Source organism: Culex pipiens, chromosome 1 (assembly GCF_016801865.2).
Source record: "Culex pipiens pallens isolate TS chromosome 1, TS_CPP_V2, whole genome shotgun sequence".
In the NCBI taxonomy this organism is placed as follows: Eukaryota; Metazoa; Arthropoda; class Insecta; order Diptera; family Culicidae; genus Culex; species Culex pipiens.
The window spans coordinates 15,221,095-15,244,603 of record NC_068937.1 but is presented as its reverse complement, the minus strand read 5'-3'; the positions used below and the strand labels follow the sequence as shown (position 1 = coordinate 15,244,603).

At 34.7% G+C, this 23,509-nt stretch overlaps 1 protein-coding gene across 1 annotated transcript in view; it reads left to right on the top strand.

Moving 5' to 3' along the window:
• LOC120417716 (uncharacterized) overlaps positions 1-20,192 on the top strand; it is a 39,390-nt gene extending 19,198 nt beyond the window's left edge. Inside the window, exons 3-5 of the mRNA XM_039579867.2 lie at positions 16,361-16,514; positions 16,575-16,850; positions 17,811-20,192. Of these exons, the coding sequence (XP_039435801.1) occupies positions 16,361-16,514; positions 16,575-16,850; positions 17,811-19,234 (1,854 nt within the window). The 3' untranslated portion in view covers positions 19,235-20,192. The remainder of the gene's footprint in view (positions 1-16,360; positions 16,515-16,574; positions 16,851-17,810) is intronic.
• Positions 20,193-23,509: the final 3,317 nt, after the last annotated feature.

Sequence of the window (23,509 nt, the reverse complement as noted above, 5' to 3'; positions counted from 1 at the left end):
GGGGGGCCGTCTTTTCCGCGCACGTTTGCTGCATTTCATACAAATCGAGCTAATTGCGCTCGAAACAAAAACATTTCCTTTGCCATAACTCGGCACTGGTGCTGCACTTGCCGCGCCTGAAATTGGCTCCGTAGTCGGACGCGCGTGTGTGAAACAAGCCGCAAAAAAAAAGACGGATTCATTCGCCGGGAAAACAAGCCCCACTTTTTCCCTTAATTCCCTAACAACTCTACACAGACTCTTCGCCACAAGTACTCTCAAGCCTCAACCAAAGTCTGGTGGGAGTCTGTGCGCGCCCCATAACAATTGCGCCCAGCTGCTGAAGCGCCATTCAAAAGTGTAACAATCCATAAAGCGATTACCACCCAACAACCTTTTCTCACTTGTCGTGGCAGTTTCCTCTACATCGGCCCATCATGTACACCTCTCGTAATTAGAGATGAAATATATGGGAGAGAGCCCTAAACAGCAGCGCAAGTCGGCGGAACAATCGCTCATTAGCGTCATACTTGCTTGCAGCTGGCAACACTTTACGCTCGCGACAGCTGTTGTAGCCATTATGGCAAACGCTTTTGTTGATAGCACGTTTTGACAGATGTCATCTATTATGGTAACGCCCTGCACGTACATCTGAAATCAATGAGATTTTGACGAATCGACTCAGACAATTATCTCACTTGATGATCTCATTCTGTGGTTGCCATAAAACTATCATTTGACTGCTGTTTTGGTATCCATCTCAATTTTGACAGATGAAGCTCTAACAATCGTTCATTGTCGTCTGGCAACACTTCATGGTCATGAGGCTGACAGTAGGCGACCATTATGGCAAACGCTTTTGACAGATGGCATCCGGTTTGATAACATCCTGCCCGCACAACTAAAATAAACCAAATTACGTCGAACATATTTTTCAAATGAACCTTAAAAAAAGAGAAGAGTAAACAATACAAATGTCAGAATTGCCTAAATCTCAACCAGAACTCAAAGAAAAGTGTGTGAACTTCACCCAAATCTGATTTTTTTTGGATGAAAATTAAGTGATTTAGATGAAGATTTACACAGAAATTTTAGTGAAAAACTGACAACTTTTTATGGTCGAGCTCGAGAGTTTGACAGATGGCAGCCATTATGGCATACGCTTATGGCTAATCAAGATACATAGACCGAATGAGGTTAGGCAGATTTTCAGTTGTCAAAAATAGGTAATCAGAAATCGGATTTAAAATAGAGATTCTGACCATTTTCCAAGCAAATTTAAGATGATTTGTTTTCTTAAAGGCCAGTACAGAGCTCGGAAGGAACGCAAAACTTTATGTAAAAAATCGCTCAAGAAACGGTCAAGAATGGGTCACGAAATATGATTCTTAAGCGAAACACAGTTGAACGGAAATAGAAATGGAAAGTGATTTTCGATGCTTGTTTTCAATATATTTTGAAAAAAAAAACAAATAATATAGATTTATTTTAATGCGACTGAAAAATACTAACGATTAAATAATTTTGAATTCGGTATAATGATGTTCAAAATCCAGATTGCCTCATAAGGTCGAATCTCAAATAGACAGAATCTTAAAATGCCTAAAATTAAAAGGACGAATTTATTATAATATTTATTTTTTTAGTGCAAGAGTTGGAAATAACAAAAAATCAAAAATAAAAAACACAAAAATTGAGCAAAAATTATTAACAAAAAAACAATTCAAAACAATAAGTATTGTATAGTTTATAATTTTAAAATTTCAAAAAGTTTTAAAATTGAAACATTAAAAATTGAGCTTAAAGAAATTAAAAAATTGAAATTCAAGAGTGTTCAAAACTTAAAAAATATATTTTGGTAGAAAATAATTTTGGTTTACGCTTTATTTTTTTTGTAATGGAACATTTAGATGTTGAAAAACATTAAATTTCAGAAAAAAATAGTTTGGTTTAGCGAAATCCGTAACATTTTGATTAACGTTTTAAAAATTAATCCGGTTAAAAACAAATATGTCAAAAAGAAGTAACCTTTTTTGTAAATAAACAGTTGACATCCAATTTACATCTAACTTCATGTAAACGGCTTACATGCATTCCAACTTATATTGAATCTACACGCACGTTCAAAATCGAATGTATGACAAAAGGTCGAAAGATATAGGGTCAACAAAACAAAAGAATGAATAGGTCAAAACGTCAAATAAAAAAAATACAAAAAAAACTTTTGATGGGAGCCTTAAAAATATTCCAACCATTTTTTTATAAATAAATATTTGAAAAACTTCATAAATATTTTACGTATTATTTCATGGAAAAAACACAAAAACATTACGAGAGTCAAGAATAGATTTTAAAAAATAAAATAAAAACTTAAAAATATTTTAGTAGTCGATCTTTTTTTTTTTTTTTTTTTTTTTTAAAAAAAAAGAACTGCTCATGTTTGAAAGAATGGAAAAACTTACAAAAATATATTGACAATTAGGAAAAAGTAGTTTCAAAAAAATAATTAAATTTCAAAATATTGTTGATGAATCTTAATTTTTATTTTTTTTTGAAAGGACCATTCATAGTTTATTGAAAAGAAAAAAATCACAAAAACAAAAACAACAGACAAGAATAAGTTGAAAAAATAAAACAAAAACATTATAATTATTTTAGAAGTTGAAGTTGTTTTGACAAAAACCGCCCATATTTGAAAGATTTGAAAAATTATTAGGTATAATAGGTATTTTTTAAATAAAAACAAACTTTCAAAACATTTCAAAAGTTGAACATTTATTTTTTAAGAACTGCTCATGTTTGAAAGAATGGAAAAAATCACAAAAATATTCGATTTGTAAGTAAATATATTTATCATGAATATTTTATAAGTTTATTATTATTATTATTTGTTTCTTTTGTCCATTCGACGTTTTGTCCATTCGACCTTTTGTCCACTTTCGACCTTTTGTCCATTCGACCTTATGTCTTTCGACAAAACTTAGGATGTTGAACATGCGTGTAAGAACTACGCTTAACAAACTTCATTCGACGATTGCCATAAACTGCCCCCTTATTTTGACAGCTGTCGTCTATTATGGCAATATTGACAGCTCAAGCTTGAAAATAACCTTCATTATGGCGTTTGTTTGAAAGGCCCCTTCATCGGACCGCAAAGTGTTCCGCCCTCAAGGGCCTGCTCCTGAGAACCTACGGCTTGATGAATCGATTGCCCCCGGCATCTTCTCGCAGTACGCCCCCTCTAAACGTTGCTTTTTTGCTTTCAACAACACAAAAAACCCAGAGTTTGTGCAAAGTGCTACCTCGGGAAATGATGATGAGCCCCGAGACGGCCAACTACCGTCTGTCTGTAAATCTGTCCGCAAGACAGATTTGCCTACACGCCAGCTTTACGAGGGGCACTTCCGTCGGCCGGCCTGTCAGGCAACGGGTTGTTGTTGTTTTTGTTTTGCGCCATCATAAATCATTTTTGCAGCTGTCGGGAATGATTTGAATTAGCCTACGCAATTTTGTCGAGTTGAGAAATTCGAGGTGATGAAAAGGTGGGATGCTATAAAATGAAAGGCGACATTATGGCGGCGGCGCCGCCGCCGTTGATGAAACTGTCAAAATATGGGTGATTCACGCGCGAAGCGCTCTTAACTGGGATTAGTCAAATTTCTTCTGAGCCCTCCGGGCTCAGCTATCCATTTCTCGACCATAAAAGTAACGTGTGTAGTTAATATGTAAAACCATCTCGAACGGCACTATCTTCATCGCGCAACATAACCTCACCCCAGTGAACCAGTTTCCGTTCCGCCGTCGTGTTCCAGATTCAGCCAGCTGGAACGGCCAGCCACGAGCCAATTTGGCATGCACCACACGAGTCGTGTGCCACCACGCTCAAGATACTTGAGCTAATTCGGCTCGCGAGTTGCGGCGACACGGATTAGGGTGCCCATTTGTTTACCCTGATATGCTAATTCCGGCGCGCGGATTGGGCCACACGTCGTCGTCGGAATGTCGAATTGGTCAGCGTGATCTAGATCTTTTGTTGCGGGGAAATTTGAAACGTGTTCTAGTGTTTGATACAGCGAGAAACGTCAAAATCGAGGTTGCTATACAATGGTGGGAACGTGATCATATTTTGACAGATTGACAACCTAAGGTTAATTAACCTTCCGGATTTAACATACCAAGACAATCGGAAACAGTCGAGAAACGTCAAACTCGAGATTGCTAGATAATGGTGGGAACGTCCCGTCATAATGAACATGTGTCTGGTGACAGCAGCGCTGACAGTGCACGATAAATCTACTTCCACGACAATCTTGATGTGTTAAACCCATGTTTCTTTGTCACTGCGATGCGTTCGATCAAAGTGAAAAATCGCTTTTCTGTGCCCGTGTTCGGGCATGGTTGGCAACACTGCTGCGGCTGCGCCGCAAACTTTTCAGAGTGCGAAAATTATCTCGATGAAAGTTTCATCTGGCACCTGCTCCCTCTCTAGCCTGATTTCGTGCCCCCGAACGTGTTATCGTTTTTCATCACAGTTTGTGTTTCGCGTGTAATAAATTTATGGCAACACGGCGGCGCGATGACTCGCGAGCGATAATGGCTTATGCTGCGCTTCCTGCCTAAGAAAATCAGCGCAGATAAAGATAAACGTGTACCCCATCGTCGTCGGCAGGTTTTAAGTTTATGTTGGATCACGCAAAACGAAACAGACATCTTCCACAATGGTTTGTTCCTCGCGAAGTACAACTAAAGCTCGCTTAACTATTAAGTCTTCACCACTTAACAACCTGGCGCGAGATGGTAATCACGACGCTGCCCGTTGATTGTTTCACCGCAAAACACGTGCGTAATTCCCGCAACCCGGGCCTCTAACCCGCCCAGAGAAAGTGCTAATTTGAATAATGAAACGGAACGATCTCGGCGCGATGGCGGTCAGCCGCCATTATGGCACTTTGACAGGTCCGCGCGCCGGAAGCGCGTCACATTTTATGGTGACTCATCGCGCGAGGAATGCTTGGAATTCCATTCGACCACACTTTCTTCCGCGCTGATTCATTATCGACCTGTCGGACGTCCTGACCCTTGATTCGAAGAAAAGAGGCAAGTGACGCGCCCCGATATGGAAGTCGGCGGCCATTATGGCAAACCGCGCTGCGCTGTCAGACGGGGTGGTAATTGCTCAGACGCCGCGTGTGTATCATAACCGGTGCGGCGATCGGTGCAATGACTCGGGGTATTAATTTGAAGAGATTATGATGGTTGTCAGCTTTTTTTATGTGGATTTGATTTCACTTTTCTTTGTAACGTGCGCATCGATGCCAATTGGCACCGTTTTTATCCGGTTTGGTCATCCGAGAATGGTGATTGGTGAGCAATTTTGCAACATTTTTTCCAGTTTTTTGCGGGTTAGAAATGTCATCAGACCGGATACTGTCAATAAACGGTCGTAGAAACGGTACATTGACGTTTGATAGAGTAATTATGGCACAATGTAGGATGCTATAAAACAAACTTGCAAATAACTTCAGTGAACTCTGGTTTGCAACTTGTTGTATTATTTTCTCAATGTTAAACATCGAACAATAAATTCGTTTATCTTAACTCTTAACTCTTAGCTTTCAACTCTTAATTCTTAACTCTCAACTCTCAACTCTCAACCTTCAACTCTCAACTCTCAACTCTCAACTCTTAACTCTCAACTCTCAACTCTCATCTCTCAACTCTCAACTCTCAACTCTCAACTCTCAACTCTCAACTCTCAACTCTCAACTCTCAACTCTCAACTCTCAACTCTTAACTCTTAACTCTTAACTCTTAACTCTTAACTCTTAACTCTTAACTCTTAACTCTTAACTCTTAACTCTTAACTCTTAACTCTTAACTCTTAACTCTTAACTCTTAACTCTTAACTCTTAACTCTTAACTCTTAACTCTTAACTCTTAACTCTTAACTCTTAACTCTTAACTCCTAACTCTTAACTCTTAACTCTTAACTCTTAACTCTTAACTCTTAACTCTTAACTCTTAACTCTTAACTCTTAACTCTTAACTCTTAACTCTTAACTCTTAACTCTTAACTCTTAACTCTTAACTCTTAACTCTTAACTCTTAACTCTTAACTCTTAACTCTTAACTCTTAACTCTTAACTCTTAACTCTTAACTCTTAACTCTTAACTCTTAACTCTTAACTCTTAACTCTTAACTCTTAACTCTTAACTCTTAACTCTTAACTCTTAACTCTTAACTCCTAACTCTTAACTCTTAACTCTTAACTCTTAACTCTTAACTCTTAACTCTTAACTCTTAACTCTTAACTCTTAACTCTTAACTCTTAACTCTTAACTCTTAACTCTTAACTCTTAACTCTTAACTCTTAACTCTTAACTCTTAACTCTTAACTCTTAACTCTGAACACTTACTACTTTTTTGAGATAAAAGTTTTCAAAAAAAATCTCACAAAATAACCAACCAACATTAAGCTAACAAAAGACCAGAAAAAGAGCAAACCGAGGGGTTCGTCACTTGTCGGCCAACCAGCTTGAGGAATTTCGGAGGAGCCTGAAATCGACACGCACGCGAACATTCTTTCGGAGCACTTTTTGTAGTGGAGAAGAGTGCCCTCGGGGGGATGTTCCCCGCTTCCGCAGCGGTTCCACCCCCCTTGTTTTGTTTTTTTTTTTTTTTTTTTGTTGGGGGGTATTGATGTGGTATGACATGGGGTTGATTGTTCTTTTTCTTATTGCTTTTTTTGGGAATTCCGAAAGGGTTATGTTAACAAAAGAAAATAATGCACAAGCGATTTTAATAAGGGAAAATAGTAACGACTACTTTTCGTCTTTTGAAAGATTGTCACTACGAGTGGGGCTTTCTAAATTTGAGGTTAGGAATACACTGTAGAGAATATAAACAAATAAAAATGAAACTGCACAAAAAATAAATTTGAGGTTTTTTCACATCTATTTGTTATGATAGACAAAATGCATGTAACAGTGTTGCCAATCTTTTTCTTTAAAAAAATCGTCGGAAATATAAATTTGACTGCATTTTTCAATTTAAAATATTTTTCATGTTTTCAACAGATTTCACGAAATTTAAACTTTTATATTATTTTATTCTGTTGTAACATTTTTTATTCGAACGTTGAACGATTTGTTTACTTGGAAAACAAGATTTTTGTTGAACCAGCGCTGCTCTCAAAAAATAAATATGTTTCATTATTTTTTTCCACTTAGGCCGTTGCAAATATTTTTTTAAATAAAAATAAAAAGAGTATAAAAATTTAAATTACGAGCCATGGTTTCAACATTAAAAAAATAAAAGTGTTTTAAAATGCATTATACACCTGTCCAGTTGTTTTGCCATCACTAGTTTCCGAAATTTCTAAGTATTGGTGAAAATTTATTTTTTGCGAAAAACAAAATTTTTGCGTGCTGTACATTGGAATTTCATAAAAATTCAAAACATTTTTAAACAAGCCCAAACATGCTAAATATGATTATCAATGCAGAAAAATGCATTTTAGATTGTTTTCAGTTGCACAGCAAAAAAACTGATGGTAAAATCGCATGCAAAAGCATGCACATCACCTTCGTCAAAATTAACACTTAATATAACACACTGCATGTACAATTTTTGCAACACACAAAAAAAGTTGCAACCGACGGGATTCAAACCCAGCACCAACAGTAAGAACTGGCGCCTTAGCCCATTCGGCCGTCAGACCGATGAAAATCTGTTAGGATAAACGCATATATGAGCTTGACATTTCGGTCAAGTAGGTTTCCCATACTGATGGGTTACATGTTTCAGAGTGTAAAATCACATAAAATTGCATAACATATTGCAATATTTATTTTACACCCAGGCCTTTTACACGCAGCTGGATTACTACTTTTTTAGCTGTGTGATTAGACTTATATTTTCATGGAAATTTTGAAGTTTTTTGGAAATATTTTTTTTGCCCCCTGATTTTTCAGAACAATAATTGAAGGGAGGGAGGGGGGGGGGGCGACATAAACTTTGAAACATATTTGCAACGGCCTTAAAGTAAAATTCACACAAATCGTATTTTTTAAAATGAAAACAAATCAATTTTTAAACCACAATATTTTAACATTAAAAACACTTTAACAATTCTCTTCGAAATAAGCATTTTCAAAAATTTGTTTTTTTTTTGTAAATTTTAATCTTGATTTTTTTAGCCTTCTTTATGCCTCAGGAAACCATTTCACATCATTAAATTTTCCATATATCTGTTCATACAAGTTTGACATTTGATTTTTGATTTAAAAAAATAGACAAAAAAACATATTTATAGAAGTTTAGAAAAAAAAAAATGCAATCAATTTTTATACAAAATTAAAAAAGTTTTCAACTAATTTTAGATTGTATCAAGTATAATCTTTTATTATTAATATTTTTTATCAAACGAAAAATAATAAAGTCTAAATTGAATAAAAATAAAATATAACAGCATTTATATTTTATTTCGCGATTAAAAAACTGCTACTGGAAAAAAATCATCACTACGCATGTGCTTAAATTCTTAGGACCACTCCAAATAATCAAGTAAAATTCAAAAATCATTCCAGTCTTAATTTATTTTTCCTTCTGTTTGATGATTTTGGGAAATTCAAGATTTTTTTTAAGTTTTCAAACAAACAGTGTTTAAGTTTTAAACAAACAGATCCCGTTTTTTAGGCTTTCGTACGGACAATAATTTTCAACTTTTTCAAACATTTGTTTTCTCCATAATCAATTTATTTCCATCTTTAAATGGCAATAATAATTTTCACAGAAAAATTTGATTTGATTGACCCATGTTGATTTTTTTGAGTGTAGTCCTCATTTATACCTATAACTTTGCCGGAGACACAAACTCGATCAAAAGGCACCCAAAAAGTTCAAAGCCAGAATAGAAAATGGAAAAAGAAATCGGATAGCTGAAATCTCAAAGAATAGGGTCCTAAAACCACGATTTAAAAGCGTTTCTGATAACTTTTTTTCTATTTTAATGCAAACAAATAGAAGACAACATCTTATGATGGATCAACTGTTGTCCCCTTGGAACAAGCTGTCAAGTACGATGCATTCTGTCAAGAAGGGCCAGGAAGTTAATTAAACACGGTGTGTTTTCTAGAACAAGCTTTCCAAATGTGTCTTGTAGGAAATTTCCTCAGCTTTCCAATGCTTCTAAGAGCGAAATGTTTCATCGATAAATTTCTGACATATCGATTATTTAAGTTTTTTGTTTAAAATTCCTTTATTATTAATCGGAATATTTTTAATAACTGTTTAGGAAACTTGTCAAATGATGTGATCTATGTGTCATTTGCTTATCAAAATGTCTACAATAAGACAAGAAACAGCTTTGTACAAGGTTTCAAATCGCTAAACATTTTGAAAAAATAGTTTCGACAACTTTTTTATATGTGGGATTTATTAAAAATTTAAAATCATAAAACCGTATATAAACATAATTTCTAAAAGAATAAATACAACTAACAGGGTGACCACTCAAATTCCATTTTCAAATTCCCGACTTTTTCCCGACTTTTTTTCCAGACTTTTCCAGAATGCTCAAATGATAGGCATTTCTTATCTAAAGAATGATTTCAAACAAAAAACTTTCTTTAAGAACAGTCAATATTAACCAGCGAAAAAAAATCGCAATGAATTTTAAAAAAATCCAAATATAGGCATTTTTTGTAAATACAAAAACTAAACAATAAATAAAAAAACACTTCAAAATGGAATTTCATTATTATGATTCAGAGTAGAAACACAAACAATTTGTCTTTGAAAAAATAATCGAAAGTTCAACAAAACTTATAACTTCCATGTTATTTTTTAAATTGACAAACGTATAGTTTTTGATACTTCGTTTCAACTGAAAATGACAAAAAGTTAAAGATAACTGAACTTATAATAGCGTTCCTATTTTTTCAAAACTGCATCATATTTTAAATCAAAGAATGATTGAAACATAATTGCTGTTATTATTCATTCAAAGGATTTAGAAAAATGTCAAGGAATTCATTAAAAAAAAGTGTTTTTGACAAAAAAAAAAAAAATTTTAAATTTTGTAATTTTTGATATTAAATTTTCTAATCAATTTTAATTTATCTAGTGGTCAGTATTTAACTGTTTTTTTTCAATGAAAATTAAGTTGATTTTAAGTTTTCCCACTTAAGCAAAATAATTGAAGAAACAATTTTTTTAAACAATTTTGCAATAACTAAAAATTTCTTGGATTTTTTTTTTGCAATTTCAATATTTTCTTTATGTTTCCAAAACGTAAAAAAGTTTTTCAATTTTGGATTTTATTCGATATTTAAGTTTTCCAAGAACTGAAAATCAAGCTTTATCTATTTACCCATACTCACAAAAAAAAAATTCAAGGGCAACATTTGGAAAAAAAATATTTTAAATTACTAAATAAATTTAGTTAAACAATTAAAAATATTCACCAAAAAAAAAAACCGATGACAAACTCAAGTTGGAATCTGTTACCAAATATCCAATTATGTGACAAAATGAAATAGAATCGTAATTCTAAGCTGGCCATTAGGCTCTATTTTTATATTAGTTTTTCATTAACTTTACCTCTTGTTTGATGAACAAAAATTAAAGCAATCATTTGATTCATAAAAAATATTATGAAAATCTGTGTCAAAGACTCCAATATTCATAAAAATTTTGAATGCCTTTAAAAGCTTTTCTATACTCAAATATATTGAAATAGTGAAAAGAACCTTAAATTTAAAGTAAGTTACTAAAGCAGAAATGAGTGAATTCAATTTGAAAATTTTACAAAATATTACAAAATTATTCAAGAGTTAAAAAATAATTTTCAATCAAGTATGCTCAGAATTCCCGACTTTTCCCGACTTTTTCCCGATTTTTGGCGGATTTTGGCGAATTCCCGACTTTTTCCCGACTTTCCCGATTTCCCGACTTGAGTGGCCACCCTGAACTATGTTTTGCGTACAAATATAACCAGTGTGCTCATATTTAGCTGATAAAATTGACACTTTAGCAGGTTTGAGATTGTTAATGATATATTTTGGATTTTTATAAAAAAAACATATTTTTTTAATCTTTATAAAATTTTTAACCGAGCATTAAACAGGATCATGGGAACAAAACATGTTTTATAATCGAAATTGAACTACAATTTAATGTGGCACGTTTCAAAAGTCCTATTTTTAATGAAAATAAAATAAAGTCTAAGTATTATAAAATGTTTTTCTGTATGTTTTCAGAATGTCACAAGCCTTTTATACATTTAAACAAATATAAAAAAATCAATATTTTAACAAAAAAAAAATCAAAAACGTCAACTCTAAACTATTTGAACGAAAATCAATGTATTTGAACTAAAAAAAGATGAGATTTATAAGAAAATTGCTGATTTTTTTTATCATTTCTGTAAAACATTCCATACTGATAGAGAGTATTTCTCCTGAATTTGTAGTTTAATTTCGATTATTAAACATGTTTTGCACCTGTTTAATGTTTGGTTAAAGAATCATTATATTTTTTTTTTAATAAAAATCCAAAAATACGCTCAACAATCTCAAACCTGCTAAAATGTCAATTGCATCAGCTAAATTATAGCACACTGCTGATATTTGTACGCAAAACATATGTTAAATTGTATTTATTCGTGTTGAACTTATGTTTAAATAAGGTTTTATGATTTTAATTTCTCAATAAATCGCAAGTGTTAAAAAATAGTTACAACTAAATTTTCTAAATGTTTAGCGATTTGTAAACTCCTACAAAGTTGTTTCTTGACATATTTTGCACATTTTCTTAAGGTGAATGAATCACATCATTTGACAAGTTTCCTTAACAGTAATTAAAAATACTCCAATAAATAATCAAGGAATTTTAAACAAAAAAAATCTTAAATAATCGATATCTCAGAAATTTCTCGATGAAACATTTCGCTCTAAGAAGCATTGGATAGCTGAGAAATTTCCTATAAGACACATTTAAAACTAGCGATAACTATTTTTTCTTCTTAAGGTTGTCCAGAAAACACGCCGTGTAATAATTAGAAATCCATTTTAAATATTTTGTGGTCAGATAAATAATTGATCCAGTTTTTCACTAGCTTCAAAATAAAAAATGGGTTTTTTTTATCCAAATTTGACAAAATAAGACAAAAAAAAACTTCAATTTCAATTCCATTCCTAGCATGATTGATTCCGGCCCCGCCTCGCAGAAATTTCAATCAATTTAATTTATTACCAAACTTATCGACCCCACTTTCTCCTCTCTTCTGAAATTGAGCGTCGCGTCGCCACCAGTAAATCCAAACAAATTTAAATTAAGAAAGAGAGAAGACCAAAAAAAACCATCTTCCATTCTCAACCTGAGAGGGGCGGCAATGACAAGTGGATTCACCACTCTCAAATTTGACTGTGTGTCGAACGAAAAAAAGAAGCGCTCGATTGAACCCAATTTGGGTTTTCACAAAACGAATCAATTTTAAATTGATTCAATAGAAAATCAGTTCTCGTTGAGATTTCGTGGGGGGTTAAATGGGTTGGAAAACAAACACCAAATTCGACTAACATCGGTTTGTGAGTGCGTGTGCGATTGAGCGATCGAAGTTCAAAGCTAAATCTCAATTTCCTGTGTGCCTTTTCAACATCGTGAAAACAAAACGATAAAAGAGCAGGAAAGAGAACGCAACGATTTCCAAAAAGTCCATTAAATTTACTTTGCTCGTTATCGACACTTTCGTCGTCGTCGTCGTCGTCGTCGGGGGGTTCGTCGCCGAACGCCGACGAAAAGAACGAAGTCTCCACAGCATCCAGCGAGAAGAGAGAAAGCACTTTCCTTTTTCTATTTCGTTCTCTCTCTCTGTCGGGTTTTGCTCTTTTCTGGTGGACGCGAATAAAGTTGACGAATCGAGTGGGAGAAATAAGAAGAACACGAAGAGAGACCGAAAATTCCCGAAGAATTCCGTCGAGATTGTTTCGGTTTAGGTCTTTTTGTCACTTTGTTTTACTCTATCTTATGATGTTGTTTCTTCAAACGCATTTTAATTTCAAAATATTTAAACAACAGCATAATCTTCAGCATGAAGTGGTGGGCTGGTCAAAGAATTTGAGATGCCACACGTATTCCGTAAATCGGGAAAAAAGAGCTAAATTTTTAAATTGTGAATTTTATTCAAATATTCGTGCACTTTTTTTATGAAATCGACGGCAAATTCCATGTTTTATTTTCAAAATCGAACATGAAATTCATAGATTCGTGAATTTTATTCATAGATTCATGAATTCTTTTCATAGATTCATGAATTCTTTCCATATATTTACGAATTCTATTCATAGATTCATGAATTAATTTCATGAATTCGTGAATACTTTTCACAGTTTCATGAATTCTATTCATAGATTCACGAATTCTTTTCATAGATTCATGAATTCGTGTCATCGATCCATAAATTCTATTCATAGATTCATGAATTATATTCATAGATTCATGAATTCTTTTCATAGATTTATGAATTTAATTCATAAATTCATGAATTCTATTCATATATTAACGCTTTCTATTCATAGATTAATGAATTCTATTCATAGATTTATGAATGATATTCATAGATTCATGAATGATATACATAGATTCATGAAAGTTATTCATAAATTCATGAAAGTTATTCATAAATTCACGAATTCTATTAATAGATTCATGAATTCTTTTCATGTAGGGGAGTGTGGGGTAATTTGGACACCCTAAGGAAATTGCTCTGTCACGGGCTGTATGGATATTTTTAAGAAATGTGGATGACACCAGAGGATAATAGAGACCATATTTGATGGAAAAATGTCATTTATTTCGATAAATTTTGAAGACAAACCCATTTTTATCGCAAAAATTAAAAGGTGTCCAAATTGCCCCCACATTTTTGTGTGGGGGTAATATGAACACCCCTATGGGGTAATTTGGACATGCCTTGTGGGGTAATTTGGACATACCTTGTGGGGTAATATGAACACCTTTTGAGGGGTAATTTGGACACATGTGGTAGAATAAGTTTAACATTTGATTTTTTGAGCATGTTTTTTTATCCTTCAACCTGGTTTTGTAATTGCTTTATATTTTGAAGTGTTGTTTTGCTCACAATATTCCATCAAAGGTTTAAATAATGATTTTGTGATAGATCTATAATTCAATAGGAAGACCATTAATAGTTCAGTGTAGTATACATAACTGAAATGATTTAAACTTTGATTCTGGATTCGGCACAAGTATAGTTTTTAGTGATTAAGGTATCGTTTATGTTTATATGGAATTTATTAGCCTGAAAATATCATTTTTTCTTAATTTTACAATCTGTAGCCCTTCAAATTTAAATATTATTGTAAACCAGCATAGAAATTAGAAATGTCAAAGAAATTAATTAAAAGCAATCAACATTAGAGTCTTGGTGAACGCCAAATGTACAATAATCAGATATTCATCAATACGAATATTGGAATAAATTTATCTAAATTAAAAAATAGGGGTTTTGTGAAAGTTCTCATTGCTCACATTCCTTTTTGATTGTTTTGACATATTAAATCCCTCTAAATTTATCTAAATCGCTTCAAAAACTCATCCAACCATGAAAGTTACTTTTTTGTTGCCTGACAGGTAGACTTTCAGGTATGTCCAAATTACCCCACAAGCCATGTCCAAATTACCCCCATAGCATATTCTATCATAAATTGCAATTTTTGATGATAAAAATGGATAAAATGCACAATTTTTATACGGACATATCTCAGGCATCGTCCAAGCAACCCCCTTAAACATAAAATGTCCACTTATTTGCCATATAACCCCTGCAAAACCTTATTTCCTAACCTTCAAATATTAGAATTTAAGGCAGTGCCAACCAGCCTTTGGAAACTTTTACATATTACACCAAAACTACTTAACCTATTCCAACTTTTTTGGTTTGTCCATACTCCTATGCCATTACTAGTACTAGCCTTATCACTTAAATTGCCGTTTTCACTTTATATCCGAAGAAAACGTGATTTTTAAAGGGGTGTCCAAATTACCCCCCCTGTCCATATTACCCCAAACTCCCCTATTGATGATTTTTATTCAAAAATTCACGAATTCTATTCATAGATTCACGAATTCTATTCATACATTCATGTCGTAGATTCATGAACTCCATTCATAGATTCATAGATTCATAGATTCATGAATTCTATTCATAGATTCATGAATTCTATTCATAGATTCATGAATTCTATTCATAGATTCATGAATTCTATTCATAAATTCATGAATTATATTCATAGATTTATGAATTTTATATATAGATTCGTGAAAGCTTTTCTTAGATTCATGAGTTCTTTTCATATTTTCAAGAATTCATTTCATCGGTTCAAGAATTATTTTTTTAGTTTCTTTAATTCGATTCATCGATTGATGAATTTTATTCATAAATTCACGAATTCTATTCATAAATTAATGAATTCTATTCATAGATTCACGAATTCTATTACTAGATTCATATGGTAGTTTCTTGATTTCTATTCATAGATTCATGAATTCTATTCATAAATTCATGAATTCAAATCATAGATTAATGAATTCTATTCATAGATTCATGAATTCTATTCATAGAATCATGAATTCTATTCAAAGATTCACAAATTATATTCATAAATTGATGAATTTTATTCATAAATTCACGAATTCTATTCATAAATTCATGAACTCGATTCATAGATTCACGAACTCTATTCATAGATTCATATCGTAGATTCATGATTTCTATTCATAGATTCATGAATTCTATTTTTTAGATTTATGAATTCAATTAATAGATTTATGAATTCTATTAATAGATTCACGAATTCTATTCATAGATTCATGTCGCAGATTCATGAATTCTATTCATAGATTCATGAATTCTATTCATCGATTTAGGCTTCATCCATGTAGTATGGATGACGCCATTATGAATTCTATTTATCGATTCATGAACTCTTTTGTTAGGTTAATGAATTCTTTTCATATTTTCAAGAATTCTTTTCATAGATTCATGAAATCTATTCATAGATCAATGAATTCTATTCATAAATTCATAAGTTCTATTAATTGATTCATGAATTCTATTCATAAATACATGAATTCTATTCATAAATACATGAATTCTATTCATAGATTCATTTCGTAGAGTCAAGAATTCTATTTATAGATTTATGAATTCTTTTTTTAGATTCATGAATTCTTTTCTTAGATTCATGAAATCTTTTCTTAGATTCATGAATTCTTATCTTAGATTCATAAATTCTTTTCATATTTTGAATTTATTATAAGTTGTTTGTTAAAATTAGCTTTCCTCTTTCTTTGCAGATCAATGTCGCCTCCCCCGCGAACGAAATCTGGCCGGTGGAGCGCCCGGACGGTATGCCCCAGATCACGGCCCTCGAGGTGATGTGCGGCAAGGACCACATGGACGTGCACCTGTCGTTCTCGGCACCGTTCGAGGGAATCGTCAGCTCCAAGGGTAATTGTCCCTATTTTGGTCTTTTTCAACAAATTCTTTTGACACCTCCCGTCATTCCAGGTCAACACAGCGACCCGCGCTGCATCTACGTGCCGCCCTCGACGGGCAAGACGTTCTTCACGTTCCGCATCTCGTACTCCCGGTGCGGCACCAAGCCGGACCTGAACGGGCAGTTCTACGAGAACACCGTCGTGGTGCAGTACGACAAGGACCTGCTCGAGGTGTGGGACGAGGCGAAGCGGCTGCGCTGCGAGTGGTTCAACGACTACGAGAAGACGGCCTCGAAGCCGCCGATGGTGATCGCCGACCTGGACGTGATCCAGCTCGACTTTAGAGGTGAGTTCGGGTCGAGTTTTGCTGTTTTGAGACGCCTTGCAAGTCTGAATTCTATTCATAGATTCATGAATTCTATTCATTAGACTGATGAATTTATCTATAAATTCACGAGTTCTATTCATAAATTCATGAATTCAATTCATAGATTCACGAATTCTATTCATAGATTTATGAATTCTATTTATAGATTCATAAATTCTATTCATAGATTCATGAATTCTATTCATAGATTCATTAATAATATTCATAGTTTCATGAATTCAATTCATAGATTCATGAATTCTGTTCAGAAATTGAACAATTTTATTCCTACATTCATGAATTCTATTCATAGATTCATAAATGATATTTGCAGATTCATGAATTTAATTCATAAATTCACGAATTCTAATCATAGTTTCATGAATTCTATTCATAGATTCATTAATTCAATTCATAGATTCACGAATTTTATTCATACATTCATGAATTCTATTCATAGATTCATGAATTCTATTCTTAGATTAATGAATTCTATTCACAGTTTCATGAATTTGTATTCATAGATTCAGGAATTCTGTTCATAAAGTGAAGAATTTAATTCCTGCATTTATGAATTCTATTCATAGATTCATGAATTCTACTCATAGTTTCATGAATTCTATTCATAGATTCATGATTTCTGTTCATAAATTGAAGAATTCAATTCCTACATTTATTAATCCTATTCATATAAATGATATTCGTAGATTCATTATTTTATTCATAAATTCACGAATTCTATTCATAACTTCATGAATTCTATTCACAGATTCATGAATTCTATTCACAGATTCATGAATTCTTTTTCACTGATCCATGAATTCTATTCATTAATTCATGAATTCTATTCATAAATTCACGAATTCTATTCATAAATTCATGAATTCTATTTATTGAGTCTTGAGACGCTTGTAAGTCTAACCCGTCTTCCCTTTCCAGGTGACAACGTCGACTGCTGGATGGAGATTCAACAGGGCAAGGGACCGTGGGCACCGGCCGTCAGCGGAATCGTCCCGCTCGGCTCCACGATGACGCTGGTCGTGGCGATCAACGACTTCCGCGGCGAGTTCGACATGCGCGTCAAGTCCTGCGTGGCGTCGGACGGCGCTGGCCACGTGATCAAGCTGTCGGACGAGTACGGGTGCGTGCTGCGACCGAAGATGATCTCACGCTTCCTGAAGGCGCGTGCTCCCGACGATAAGGCCTCGGTCATTACGTATGCGTTCTTCCACGCGTTCAAGTTCCCGGATGCGCTGAGCGTGCACATCAAGTGTAAGGTTGAGATCTGCAGACATGGATGTCTGGACCATTGTCAGCACAGCGGTGCTGGACCTGGACTGCATGGAGGAAAGCACCACGACTTGCTGGAGCGCAAGGACACGCTGGAGAACCAGCAAAGCAACGACATTCTGCAGGAGTCCGGAGAAGACGATGTGGGAGCGAACAACCAGGACGTGTTCTACGACGACATCATCCACACGGACAAGAACTTTAACCAGCACCAGCAGCAGGCTCCTCCACCACCACCTCCGCCATCTCCGAAGAAGATGCCGATCCCGGCGATCCAGAAGAAGAAGGACAGCGGCTACCTGCAGTACCACCACCACAACCGGGATCCGATCGACGAGCTGGAGTCGCTCTTCCTGAACGATCACTCCATGATGCCCGCAGAGATGCTGAAGAAGCACCAACCTCCGCCGCCACAACCCTTGCCTCAGAAGCAGCAGCCCGGTCCCGGTCACAAATCCGTCGCCCCTCCGGACGATGAAAAGTTCCCGCACGGACCGCGCCAAATGGACGCCGAGAAGCGCATGGGACTCCCGGCCGTCGCCGGACCACGTGCCCTCAACCTGGACGCCGACGACGTCCGGAATCCGGTCTACGTGAACCAAGTCCAGACGAACCGACGCGTCCGGCGCTCGATCAAGATCACCGACCGGAAGGCGCGCTCCACGGACGTCGGCGTCAGCGGCATCTACGAGGTCATCTCCGAGGCGGACCTCGCCTTCAACCCGGACACCAAGCAGGAAGCCGTCACCGTCTTCCAGGGCAAGATCACCGAGGAGGTTGTGTACGGCATCTGCATGCCCGTGCCCGGCTTCAGCATCCTCTTCATCCTGGTCATCTCGGCGACCATCATCTCGGCCCTGATCGCCGGCTCCCTGCTCTACCGGTACCAGCTCCAGAAGGAGATGCTCGCCCAGCAGCAGAGCGGTGTCCCGCCCGTGCACCTCCCCCCCAACAACTTCGCCTCCTGGATGACGCTCAGACTGTTCCGGTCGAGGCAACAGCAGGCTGCGGCAGCGGCGGCCGCCGCAGCCACCCTCGCAGCGCATCGGGACATCACCACGACGGCCCAGTAGGCGGCGCTGACGACGATCATGACGCGATGACGTTTCTTTCCGACTTCCTATCCTTCCTCTTTTTTGACAGCTAGTAGAATTGTTCGCGAATAATGACAGCACTTACACACACTCACAAACACTTATTTTGTTTCGGGTTTATTGCAATATTTATTTAAAACACTCACACACACAAACACACTCTCACGAAAGTGTCAACACGAACAATGCGGATGAAAAATTGAGAAAAGGAAAAACAATCGAAACAAACAGCGGTAGAATTTAGGTAGAAGAATGCAGAATTCTTAAAGGAGAGTAGTTCAATAGTTAAATTTGAACCGTTAGCATGTTTTTGTTTTTATTGTAGTTCAGTTTGCTCAAAAAACAGCGCGAGCGACAATCACTGGAAAACAATATGTAAGCGTCTAACGAAGAAGAAAAAAGAGTAAACAGAAGTGAAAACAAAGATTATTCTATACATTGGTAGAGTTAATGTTAATAAATTGTTAAGTTAAATATGTTTAAAGAAACAAGCGCGCACTCAACGTATGCATTGAAACATTAAACTAAAATTGAACGCCGAGTGGCAATTTGTAACTGCCCTCGAGCGTGTAAACAATGAGAGTGAAGTGAAAAATCATCGAAATGCTCAATCAGTAGTTTTAAAAAAATGGCGGTTAGTTTAAAAAGCGAAAAAACAAAATTAAGTTATTTAATTTATTTATCCGTTTGTTCCACTAGTTGAGGCATCTTGTGCGGTGAAACGCAGAAAAGAGAAAAAAATCTAAAGATTAATCAACTACTGGAACAATCGATCCCAACACCCCCTCATCCCCCTTTCCCCAAACACGATTCCTTCCCCTTTTTCAGAAAGAATGTAAGCAGCAAAAGTGTAATTTTTGTGCGGTTGGAGAAGAAGAGAAAGTATTGAATCCCTGTTATCGGTTAGTTGAACAAATTACAGTATTGTATAAAAATATGTGTTAAAGTGGTGTCGTTTTCTCGATCCGAAATTGCCAAAAAACTTTGTGAGTGCTTCCTTAAGGCCAAAGCGCTTCATTGGTTTGTTCTTAAGCAGGTATTAGACTATGACAAACAAACAAACGTGCACTTTTTTGTGTTTGGCAGATTGCCAAACTCACTAACAACTCAGAATGTATGCAGGCTGGCGTTTCTGCAAACAAATGCAAGCAAACTGCATTAGGCATTAGGTTTCAAAGAAGAACTCGTAACATTTAATAGGCAAAGGTAAGGTTGCGCCCTCGGTTGCGCCCTATTGAAAAGTTATTTCGGAACTCATAAAAAATCATAAATAAAATCATATGAAAAAGTTAAAAATTATAAAGGACAGGCCACAGTTTCAACCTGGGTGATGAATAGAGAGAATGTGTAACGCGATTTTCGAATGACCCCACTTTGTTTACATCTACAAAGTAGGAGGCTGTTCAAGCATAAGCATGACTTTTTTTGCTGTTAAATGAGCTGTTTTATAATCAGTAGTATGCTAGTATGTGTTTTATTTTGTCTAGTTTTTTAAAATTTTTAGCTGGAATATTGTGTGTGTTTTCAAGTTTCGATCGGTTAGATGAAGTTGAACTGCGGCGAGTGTCATTTGCGATGTTGCAGATAAATGTAATGATCGATAACAATACTCTTTGCTTTTGGCGAACAGTAAATTGGTTCCACTTTAACAGTTTAAAATTGAGGCCGTTTTGCGAACTACTATTCAGCACCCAGGTTTCAACATTTATAGAGTTTTTTTTAAGGGTCCTATAAACATATGAAAGACAACAACTTATAGGACCTTAAAAAAACTCTACACTCAAAGTCAGAAGTATCCCTCAAAAGGGTACTTTCAATCCTTAAAAAGAATACTTTATATCCTTTTTTAAAGTTCACCCGGCGTCACCCTTTTAAAAGGGTATGTCAAATTCAGTACATTTTCGATATCCTTTTAAAGGGTGACGACGGGTGAACTTGAAAAAAGGATACTATTTACTTTGAGTGTAGATTTGAATGAATTTTTTTTAATGCATTATACACCTGTCCAGTTGTTTTGCTATCATAATTTGCAAACCAAAATTTGTAAGTTTTGACGAAAAATTTATTATTGCGAGAAAAAAAGTTTTTACTGTGCTGTACGAAGAAATTTCATAAAAATTAAAAATATTTTTAAAAGAAAGAAGCATTTTAGATTGTTTTCAGTAATATTGCCTCCTATTTCAATTGAAATTTTCAAGTTCCTTGAAAAAACAAATTGTTTGCCCCTTGATTTTATGGACCAATTTTGACATAACTTTGAAAAATATTTGCAGCGGCCTAAAGGCGAAAAAAATTGCCAATCGGTTTCAGGAAAAAATGCATCATTTAATATATTTTTAGTTTTGATTTTATTTTTCTATGTTTTCTCATCATTGAATCAGTTTAAAAAGTTTGGTATTTTTTTAAGGATAAAAATCAATTTCAAACATTGCTTTTTTTGTGGGAAAGCTTCAAAGTTATTTGAAGCCTCTTTTTCGGATATTTGCCCTTCTTTAAATCAATTTCAATAGCTTTATTCTATTTAATTCTATCTCGTTGCAAGATAATGGAAATCAGATACATTTATATGTATTTAAAAAAAAAGTTGAATATTCTTATTTTTTATTTATTAAGTCTCTAATATGTTTCAGGCTGGTAAAAATATTTTAAGTTTGTTTTCCAACTGAAAAACAACATAAAACATTTACGTTTTTTACGGATCTGTTGATGTTCCAAAATTCAAAATTAAGCAAAAAATTGAGCAAACATTGAAGGGGTGAGGTGACAAAAACATTAAATAAAATTTTAAAATACCTTATCTGATAAGGCCTACACCATTTTTTTTGTTAACATCATTTTTTTTTCAAAATGTTTATTTTCATTACTAGCCAGAACAACTAGGTTAAAACTGCTGTCCCAATTCGCCCCATGTTGACGGTATTTGTGAAATTTTCCGATTTTTCCGAAAAAAATAAATTCAAAAATTTTAAACCTAGCTTATGTTTGAATGGTTTCTTAAAACTGATTTCATTTACCTTTTCAAAAAATTTTAGAAATTTTTTACAAGAATTTTCGTTTTTTAACAATTCGGCGAAAATTCGGAAAATTCGACGAATGATTGCCTTCTAATGAAAAATAAGGTCTAATTGGTTGACACTCATATTTATTTAAACTTTTAAGGATATGGATGCAAGGATTCTATATGAAACACCATGTGAAACACACTAAAATATTTAGGGTTTTATATTGAAAATGCTGCACATAAAAAAAAATTACTTTTCAATTTTTCACGATTTTTGTGTCTGTACTCCCTATGGCTCAAAAGTTGCGGTCTTTTGTTTCCTAAACCATATAAAAAGTTTAAAAAAATGAAAAAATATAATTTTGGGAAAATGTTTTTTTTTTGCAAAAAAAAGTTAAGCTAAACATTTTTCCGTCAATTTGTTTTATCTTAATACACTCAACCCCTGGTGGTTTGTCACTTTTTCGTTTGACATATAAACCAAATAAAAAAATTAAAAAAAATTGAAAAATTTAAATTTTGGGAAATTGTTTTTTTACGAAAAAAAAGTTAAGCTAAATATTTTTCCGTCAATCTGTTTTTTTCATAATACACTCAACAATGGTTGGTCACTTTTTCGTTTGACACTTTTTTAGTTGTACCATGTTGGTTGGTCAAAGTCAAACTAAAAAGTGACGAACTGTCACTTTTTACACGGCGCTCACGCACACTATCAAAACAAACGTTTGGTAGTGTGTGTGAACTCCGTGTGTCAATCTAAAAAGTGATCCCGTTCGTTTGACAACAATTGGTGTCAAACCATCGGGGTTTGAGTGTAGTTACCAATAATAACTACAACTTTGCCGAAGACACCAATAGATCACAAAATTCCTTCAAAAGATACAGATTTTCGAATTTATATGGACTGCTTTGGTGGTGATTAAATATGTTTTTAAATAATTGATCAAATGAGATTTAAATTACATACCAAAAAAAAAATAGCACTACGTACTAGAGACCCTAAATAGGGAGACTGGTCCCCTGCTAAATCGATCTGGCAACGTATGTTTTGAGCTTGGTAACACTGATAAGTTTTGCTGGGTGTAAAGGAAAAAAGCTCGTTTGGATACGTCAAACTCGTGTCTGTTTGGGTACGTCAAATTCATTTCGACCAGTCTCCCTATTTAGGATCTCTATCCCCTACCCCGTACGTACCGCGTACCGAATACTACACCAGATCATGTCTCAATAGGGTGTAATATGGTTGTGTAGTG